This window comes from Arachis stenosperma, chromosome 3, assembly GCF_014773155.1.
Source record: "Arachis stenosperma cultivar V10309 chromosome 3, arast.V10309.gnm1.PFL2, whole genome shotgun sequence".
Lineage (NCBI taxonomy): Eukaryota > Viridiplantae > Streptophyta > Magnoliopsida > Fabales > Fabaceae > Arachis > Arachis stenosperma.
In genome coordinates, this window is record NC_080379.1 from 169,572,611 (window position 1) to 169,582,451 (window position 9,841).

General features: G+C 32.6%; 1 protein-coding gene across 1 annotated transcript; it reads left to right on the forward strand.

The window, feature by feature from the left end:
* The first annotated feature begins 7,915 nt into the window (after positions 1–7,915).
* Positions 7,916–9,180, forward strand: LOC130967294 (uncharacterized). The gene is made up of 2 exons (XM_057892109.1): positions 7,916–8,237; positions 8,726–9,180. Exons 1-2 carry the CDS (start codon positions 7,916–7,918, stop codon positions 9,178–9,180), a joined length of 777 nt encoding a protein of 258 aa, XP_057748092.1.
* Positions 9,181–9,841: the final 661 nt, after the last annotated feature.

Sequence of the window (9,841 nt, forward strand, 5' to 3'; positions counted from 1 at the left end):
AACGAATCAGATAATAGCATGTACAACTTTTTAAATAAATTTTTATCTATAAAAATACATAAAATTAGACACACTTTATTCAAGCATGTGTTCAAGTCAGCTCAATCCATCAATTCATCAGTCAATTAACATTTTTGATTGGATTGGACTTCTTTTAATTAAAAAGCTTTTTATTATTTTATTTGATCGGATAGTACAGACCAAATAACACTAAATTAGATTTTATGGCTAAGTATCCAATTTAATTTGGAGAGTAATTTAAAATTTTTATCTACTATTTTAATTATTACCACTAAAGTGATAATCAATCCAGTTAACATAATTTTTTATCAGGCAGTGGAGAGTATAATCGCCCACTATTATTAGATAATATTTTTTCTATTGATAATCAACTCATAGTCTTATTTTATAAATATTTTAATACTTAAAAGTATTTTTTATTTAACTTACATACACTTTATTTAAATTTTTCTTAACTTAGATATTAAAATCCTACAATATTTTTCACCATCATCCAACAAGCAAACATAAACATTTTTAGATATATTTGGATCATAACATTTAGACTCATTTTTACCATTTTAATTTTAAATAACACCTCAAAATATACTATATTAAAAAAATATTTAAGAATATAAAACTAGTGCGCCAATGTGTAAATAATATAGCTATTATATAATATATTTGTCGATATAGTTTATCATTTTCTGTAATTTGATTGGTCAACAAAACTTTTTTTTAAACATTTTCGGGAAGAGAAATTAATCTCATAATTATTTACTCTAAAATTATTGGAATCATCATGGTTTGAGCAAGTGGTTTATTTTCTAGGTTTTGTTCAAATAATCATGATTTGGATATTTAAATGACATAATAGAGGACAGTAATGAATGGTTATAAATTTGATTTTCCATATTTCTGGAATACAAATCTATTAGGACTCTCCATTAATCTTTTACTTTTACCTTTAAATGGTTGTGAGAGCTTCGAGATTGTAAAGGTAACATACCATATATACCTTTAAATAATTGTAATTAATAATTATTAATTTTATATTTTTTAAAAAAATAAAATTTAAATAATCACTACTTAATAATAATTAATTAGTATAGAGTACAATTTAAAAATATTTATTGATTTATTATTAGGTAGACTCTTATTGATTACATGATGAAATTAAAAAAAAAAATTACTTGAAAAAGGATACAAGAAAACTAATCAAGCTATGTTATAATTATCCTAACTAGTTAGGTGAGTCATTATTATCAGTTTATCACTGATAATTGACATATACAATATTTTAAAAGAAATATTAAAGGACCATTTAAATGTATTATTTTTTATTATCATTTTTAGTCATCAACTTAATTTTTTAATTTAGTAATTTAATAACATATTTTTAGTTCATACTTTAAATATTGATGACTAATTAATGACCAAATAATAGACAAAAACAATAAATTTTGATAATTCTCTAATATTTTTTATATTTTAATAATAGATACACAGATTTACTTATATGTATTAAAGTCTTACATATTTTAAAATAAGATCTTTAAAAACTTTATAAATGGGAGATATTCTTCATCTTATAACTTAGTGTTTAGGGTTGAGTTAAATCCACTCAGAATCTCAATTTCAACAATGTGCAGGTATGGAAATTTGTGTCCTTCAATAATAAGCTTGAGAAAAACTAATGAGAAGTTCATGTTAATGTTTCTTTAGTTCAATAATGAATTCTAGCTATTTGCAGTGTAATTGGATTTCTTTTAGATTAATTCGGAATGAAAGCCAATCAAATTAAAAGTCAGTTTCTGCTGCTGCTGCTCCCAAAAATAAAAATAATTAAATTGTGAAGTGTAAAGTGTGGTTGCATTGTATAGTGTGGTTGTCTTGTTTCATCATTGTGAAGTGTGGTTGTCTTATTTCATCATTATAAAAATAATTTTGATCATTGTAAAGTCAATCAAAAGTCAGTTTCGGCATTGCTCCCAAAAATATAGAAAACGGAGGAGACTTCACTATATATGGTAATGGTGGTTGTAATGTGTGGTTGTCTTGTTTCATGATTTCATCATTGCTCTAAACAACTTTATGTGGATAAGATGTTTTTGTCAAATGTGCCTTAACCATGGTTGAATCCTTCACTCGTCAGAATGATGAAGCGCGTGATGTTCAGATTTTTAGACAATTTGTTCTTATATATTATTGGTTAATTATAGCATTTTAGAAAAGTTAAAATTTCTAAAATGTCAAAAATATTAAGAAGAATTATAATAATTTCTAAAGGTGTCATTGATGCCCTAAAGGACCTACACTCATCAAATTATCTGAACATGTGATACACATTTGTACCATTTAGTCCTATACACATACAGTAGTTAGCTCTGTTATTGGCCATGGCCGTGTGCTTTTTGTTACATATATTCATAAAATGTGTTTATTTATATTTATTTTTGCTTTAATATTATCTAGATAATTTATAATTTTAATTATTAAAACGGATATACAATTTATGTGATGAGATAGATGCCATATATCGTACAATTTTTTTTATTAAAATAATTTTTCTATTCACTTTCTTTAACTACAAGATCTAATTTTAATTCTAAATATATATTATATATTTTGTTAAAATTTTCAATAAAATTATCATTAATTTTGGATATTTTATTTTTCAATATTTTTTAGTAAAATATTGAATATTAGTTTTTCTGATATATATGGTTCAGTTTTTTTTTGCTGTGTGTATGATTCAGATGTTTATTTAAATATTAGTGCGAATTAAAAATATGTATAATTTTAAAAAATTAACTTGATATTGAATCATAACAATTATATTATTAGCTAGTAGTATATTAAAATTAACTATTAAAATTAGTTATCAGTATATAATACATATTAAAACACAAAATACATATTAAAAATAAATTAAGTTATATTTATACATAAATATATAATAATTAATTTTGATAGTTAATTTTAGTATATAAATAATATTTTTAAAATCTTAAATAGTTAGTTTTCTAATTATATTCATTAATTAATATTTAATATATATGGACTAAATAAAATAAATGCACGCAAATGTTTTTGACAAGAACCACGTCTTATGACGCTGACTAAGGCAATATAGAAACATGGAAAACATTTCAGCAATTAATTAGATTCGCCAGGTTAAATTTTCTCAATTACTCACAGCTGAACCAATAATATCCAACAGAATTACTTGGTTTAAGATATTCTTATGAAAACAGAAAATCAAAACAGCAGATATGCTATTGGAATGAAATATCTTTATAGGATAATTTGCTACTGAAAATGACATTGCGATATATATGGACGAATTAATAGGTTTTGCAACAGGGACTTGTATAATTGCACACAAAAAAAAAGGAACTAGGAATAATTGTAGATATCTAAGTAATGACTAATAAATAAAATGTTCAATTTCTTGTTTGGTCGGTGCAATTGTCGATGTATACGTAAAGGTTTCCCTTATCAACAGTTCCAGGCTTCCGGATCCTTGGTACCACTCTGCATAGCAGTTAGATATTTATAATAGATACGCATATTAAACTTTTCTCTCAAATAATACATTTTGAAAAGCAAATAACGTATATGTATTGACAACAAACATATAGTGGTGTCCTTATTACACACTTATGTTTTTGGCAATGTGATTTTTTAGACTTTTGTAGCTAACATTTTGTGTCGATACACCTAAAATAAGCAGACAAAACTAATTGCCCACACATATATATATGGATATAATAGGATATATTCCATGCCTTTTATGACCACGAAGTAAATTCACTACAAACTAATCCAATCAAAATGAATTAGTTAAGTTAATAGCTAAAACTAATAATTAAAAATAATAAATTCTAATCACCTTTTAATATTTCTCTTATATTAAATCAAATTGCTAATTAATTACATTAAGATAAACGCCAAGAATTACTTATAACAAACCGTACGAATCTTATTAATTGATGTTACTAAAGCGGAAAAAGGAAATTCTTACTTTTTACTACTTCTATATATTTAATTTCCATTAAAAAGTATACGTAAAGTATAGGATATCCATTTCAACTATTTATAGGTTACCACCCTCCCAAAAAGCTAATAATTCAAATTAACATGACAGGTTATGCATACATAAAAATTTAACTATTAAATTAATTATTAGTATAAAATATATTAAAAAATTAAATAACATATTTTTTATATATAAATATATGCTAATTAATTTAATGTTGATTATTTGTGTAGACATAACCTTTTTTTTTATCCCAACTCAGATTGTTTAAACATAAGAAAGAACAAAATGCTAGAGACAAATGAAGGCACTAATGCTGGTAGAGGCGGGTGTCAAAATATATACAATGTGTACATAAATGCATATAATTGAATGGGTTTGTGTTTATTACCAAAAGAAAACTTGAAGAAATTATTGTGTGTTATCTATAGTATTTATTAAAAATTTTATTTCTGCTTTTAACTAAAGATAATATCTATAAATTTTTTTTAATAAAAAAATTTGTAAAATTATGAGAGAGAGAGAGAGAGAAACACAGAAAGAGGTAGGGCTTGAGAATCACATTAATATTCGAAGGATCCTAGGGTTTGGAACAAAGAAGAATACCATCGATTGGAAAGTGAATATTTCTCCATCTTTATCGACAATTTACTGAAAGATATCTCCAAGAGGGAATTATTTCACCTATTCACCTGGACAGGAAGAATCAATGACATATATCTTGCTCGTAAGCAGAAAAAAGGTATGATATATCTTTTTGCCTTTATACGATACACGACGAAGGGGGGCACTGAAGGCGATAACGGACATGGATTGTATGAGATTTCAAGGGAAGACTATCCCAGTAAAAGAAGCTAAGTATAGAAGGCCAATGAAGGAGAAGGCAAGAAATATGCATGTCGAAGGTAGAGAACGAAATGCCGATGAGAATGGGTAGACTCAACATGGGGATAATTTGGTTACGCATACAGGCGGGGAAGGAACGACGAAGAATACGTCAAAAAATGACCCAAATGGTAATGAATGGACAAAGAAGGTTGAAGCAACAGTTGCAGAAGAAAATATGGGTTGGCTAGCAAGGAAGTTTTGTCGGGGGGACGACCAAGGCCATAGATTTCAATGTTCTGAAGAAGGCAGGTAGTAAAAATCTGCCTCAGGTTGCTCAAGTCCTGGAATTAGGAGCGTATAAGGCACTACTAGCTTTTAACATCGTGAAGCATGCGAAGAAATATTATACATTCAAAATAGATAGTCTTTTGTAATTTTTTCATAGCGTTTGGAGGTGGAAGGAATTAGAACGAAGTGATACTAGAAGAGTATGGCTAGAATGTTTTGGAGTGCCACTACATGTGTGGTCTGCAAAAACGTTCAAAAGGATAGGTAGACAATTGGAGAAAGTAGTACAGTAAGATAAAATGACGGAATCAGAACTATCATTCAGCTCTGAAAGAGTTCAAATCGATACTTGTATGTTTGATGTTATTAGTGAATGGATCCACATAACAGTAAGTATTAATGGATTTGATACTTTTGTGAAGGAGGTGAGAAGTGAGATATATGGATCGGACAGCATGATTGTAGGAAAAAATCTGCGAAGGATGAAGGCTAACTATGATGTAAGCGATACAGAAATAAAGATGCTGGCACTAATGTTTGATCTGGCGGCTGAATTGGTGGAGGCAGGGCTAAGGAATCACGGTGAAGATAAAGGTAGAACAATAATTCATGATTTGTTTTTGAATGACTGAATCAGGAACATTTACTATCATTGAAGGAAAAAAGGATAAGTGACTTAAATGCATTAATGAAAATTGATAGAGGCAAAATTTATGGAGATGCTGAATTTATTATGGAAGGGGACTCGGAAAGGACCGTGTCATAAGAAATTTTCAATTCAAGTGGCGGGGTACAGAAGGGGTGTTATGAGGGCTAGAAGAAGGAATGTGGTGGGCCATTGTTTTCATAGTGAGAGTGATAATATAATAAGAGGGAGAGAAGGTATGGGCATTGTGGGCTCTCATGTTATTGGGCTGACAAATGAGGATAGCCATTTTCGACATTTTGAAGGAGGAATGATGAGCCTTGGACAGTGGGCTCATGCTAAAGAGGGTCGGGTTGGTGCTCCATGGGTTGAAGAGGGACATGCTAAAGAAGACAGGAGTAGTGATAGGTTCCCTTTGAGGAGTAGTTCCTGCACACCATTGGAACCTTTGCAGCCAACGATGAGACACTTGCAGGCAGAACCAGGCATTGGAGAAAATGTCCCGCACTAAAACAGTGTCGGCATTCGAGAAAATGTCCCGCACTAAAACGAAGATGGCTACTCTACGTCTAGCGCCTGGAGGCGGGATCTGGGTTAGCGGTGGTGACGGAAAAAACAGAGGGGATCAGTTTGCGGTGGCGAAAAGCTATGTGGTAGAGTTGCACAATAAAGAAGAGTGCCATGGTGGAACCAATGAGCCAGTTAATCAGAGCAACAAGAGAAACTTCAATCTGGCAGAGGCAAGAGGTGAAGAAGGAGAGGTAATTCCAGAGACAGTGACAGCGTGCATGGATTGATGTGCAAATGATGAAGAGTGTGGCAATGAGGAGGGTGAATCTGAAACTAGCCAAGTGCAGCAAAACGTGGTGAATGATGAAAGGCTGAAGTGGGAGGAACAGATGAACGAAAATAGAAAAATTTGGGAATTAGCAGTGGAATTAGGTGCAATTTTACATAATGAAGAAGAGAATATTATGGCAATACTTCAAGCTCAAAATGAAGAAATTGCAAACAGGAAGAGGCTGGCGAAACAAAAAGAGAAAGCGAGAAGAAGCAGACCTAAGAACTGCAACAAAGTGTGTAAAAATATTTTTAAATGATTTATAGTTGTTGGAATATTAGGGGTTCGGAGGTGACGAAAAGTTGAGAATGATAAAAGAATTGAAAAAGAGTAGTATATTATACATGTTAGGGTTGACTGAAACTAAGCGTCAAGTATTGACAAAATTTGATGTAATACGTATTTGGAAAAACGACATGGTGGGTTGGGAATATGAGGAATTTGTAGGTGCTTCTGGAGGTTTGTTGCTAATGTGGGATGATATGGTGTTTAAAATGAATAACTGCTATAAAGGGAAACGTTGGCTGTGTGTGGAGGGAGTGATGACTAATATAAATCTTACTTGTGCATTTTGTTTGGTATACTGAGCATATGGAAGAGCGGAAAATTGGTGACGTGGGAGGAGTTGAGTTATATTGTGGGATTGTGTCAGGTGCCTTTTTACTTCATGGGAGACTTCAATGAAATCATGCAAGTGGAGGAAAAGAAAGGAGCGAGTAGGTTACTAGTGTTTGCAGAAGAGTTTAAGTTTTGGGTACAAGACATGCAGTTGCTGGATCTCCGTCTTAAGATCGTAAGTTCACATGATTCAGGGATCGATAATGTAACCGCATTGATAAGGTCCTGGTCAGTGTAGATTAGATTGAAGCACTTTCGGATACTCGCTTGAGAGGTGGACCTTGAGTATTATCAGATCACTGTCCGTTGATTGTGGAAGATACAAGGGTGAAGGGAGGCTCAAGACCATTTAGAAGTTTAAATGCTTGGTTCACACATGAAGGTTTTTTGAGGATGGTAAAAGAGAAATGGAGAAACTTAGGAATGTTCAACTCACTAGCAAGCTGAATGCACCGACAGCACCCCTGAGAAGATAGCATAGAGACAATTTGGTGACATAGATAGTAGAATAAAGAGGTTTGATGATGAGATAAAAAATATTGATGATATGGTAAGTGATGGCGCATATGACGGTACAATGTAGGCTAGACACAAAGCATTGGTGAGATGCTGTGAGAAATTGTATATTCAAAAGAAAATTCATTGGAAGCAGATGTCTCGGTCTCGACATGCTAAGGATATGGATAAGAATACAAGATATTTTCATCAATTAGCCTCGGCTAAAAGGAGGAATAACAGAATTAATGATGCGCTTTTACTGCATGGGAGGTTGGTACGAAATCAGGCTAGAATAAAGGTGGCAATTAGAGGGTTTTATAAAGATTTGTATCGTAAAGAATATGCTCCATTGATTGGATTTCGGGAAGGACTAGTGATGAAGATGGATGAAAATGAGGCTACAGCATTAGAAATAATGCCCTCTGCTGAAGAAGTCAAAGAGGCTGTTTGGGATTGTGAGTCTACAAAAGCCCCAGGTAATGATGGGTATAAATGAACTTCATTAAGAAGTGTTGGGATGAGATTGGTAATGAATTCACTGCAGCAGTGTTAGGATTTTTCCAAAGCTCCAAATTACCAACGAATGCGAATGTAACCTGGGTAGCTTTAGTTCCAAAGTTCGTGGGTGCTAAGGAGATCAAGGACCTTAGCCCTATTAGTATGGTTGGATGTGTGTACAAAGTAATATCGAAGGTTTTGGTAAAAAGGATGAGTTCAATGATGCCAAGATTAGTGGGAGAGAGACAGAGTACTTTTGTGAAGGGTCAAAAAATACATGACGGTGCTTTAATTGCATGTAAAACAGTTCATTGCCTGAGGATGAGCAAAAAGAATACAGAGATTATAAAGTTAAATTTTCAAAAGGCATATGACAGGGTCAGGTGAAACTTTGTGGATATTGTGTTACAAAAGATGGGATTCGGTTATAGATGGAGAGCATGAGTAAAGGAATGTGTAAGTACAGCCTCTATGTCGACTCTGATTAATGGGACACCGTCCAAGCCGTTCAAGATGGAGAGAGGTCTAAGACAAGGGGATCCTTTATCTCCTTTCCTGTTTGTCCTTGTGGTTGATGTATTACGTAGGATGGTGGCAGAAGCAGTCAGGAATGGACGTATATCCCCACTGCTGGTTGGGAGGGATAACATAGAACTGTCACACTTTCAGTTTGCGGATGACACTATTTTGTTTTGCCCACCAGAGACAGAGACAATCTTGAATTATAAGAGGCTCCTGCTATACTTTGAACTCATGTCAGGACTAAGTATCAACTTTGACAAATCGAATTTGATTTTCGTTAATTGTGAGTCAGAGTGGGTGACGAATATATGTGGGATACTAGGATGTACTGAAGCAGTTCTACCCGTAAGATACCTGGAAATCTCCTTAGAAGCAAATCCTCGATTAGTGAAGACATAGAAACCAATTATATATAAGGTGGAAGAGAAACTCAGTCTTTGGAAGGCAAAAATATTTAACAAAGCTGGAAAGTTAGTTCTTATCAAGTCTGTACTTAATAGCTTGCCAGTATACTATCTTAGCCTATATAAAATGCCAAAAGGGGTAGCAGAGAAGTTTATTGCTTTGCAAATGAATTTTTTATGGAGCAAGGAGGATAGAAGTAATGGTATGCCTCTTGTAAAGTGGGAGTTGGTGCAGGCCCCGAAAAAGCTTGGAGGTTTGGGAGTGGGGGATGCTGTGATTAGGAATACAACGCTTCTGTTTAAGTGGTGGTAGCCGTTTTCAAAAGAGGATTGTCCGTTGTGAAAGAAGATTGTATGCTTGTGTAATGGTTTAAATCCAAATATAATGCTAGCAAATCAGCCACTACCTACAAGAGGGGGTCCGTGAAAAGATATCTGTCAATTGAAGATCAAAGAACAATACGTGAAAGACAAGATGATCAGTGGCCTATCTATGGAAATAGAGGACGGGAGGAGAACTCGTTTTTGAAAAGATATTTGGTTGCAAGGTGGACCTTGAAAGAGAGTCTTCCAAGGCTTTTCTCTGTTTTAAACCAGTAAGGATCTGTTATAGGGAATTGTGGGTTTTGGGATGGGTTAGAGTGGATTTGGAATTT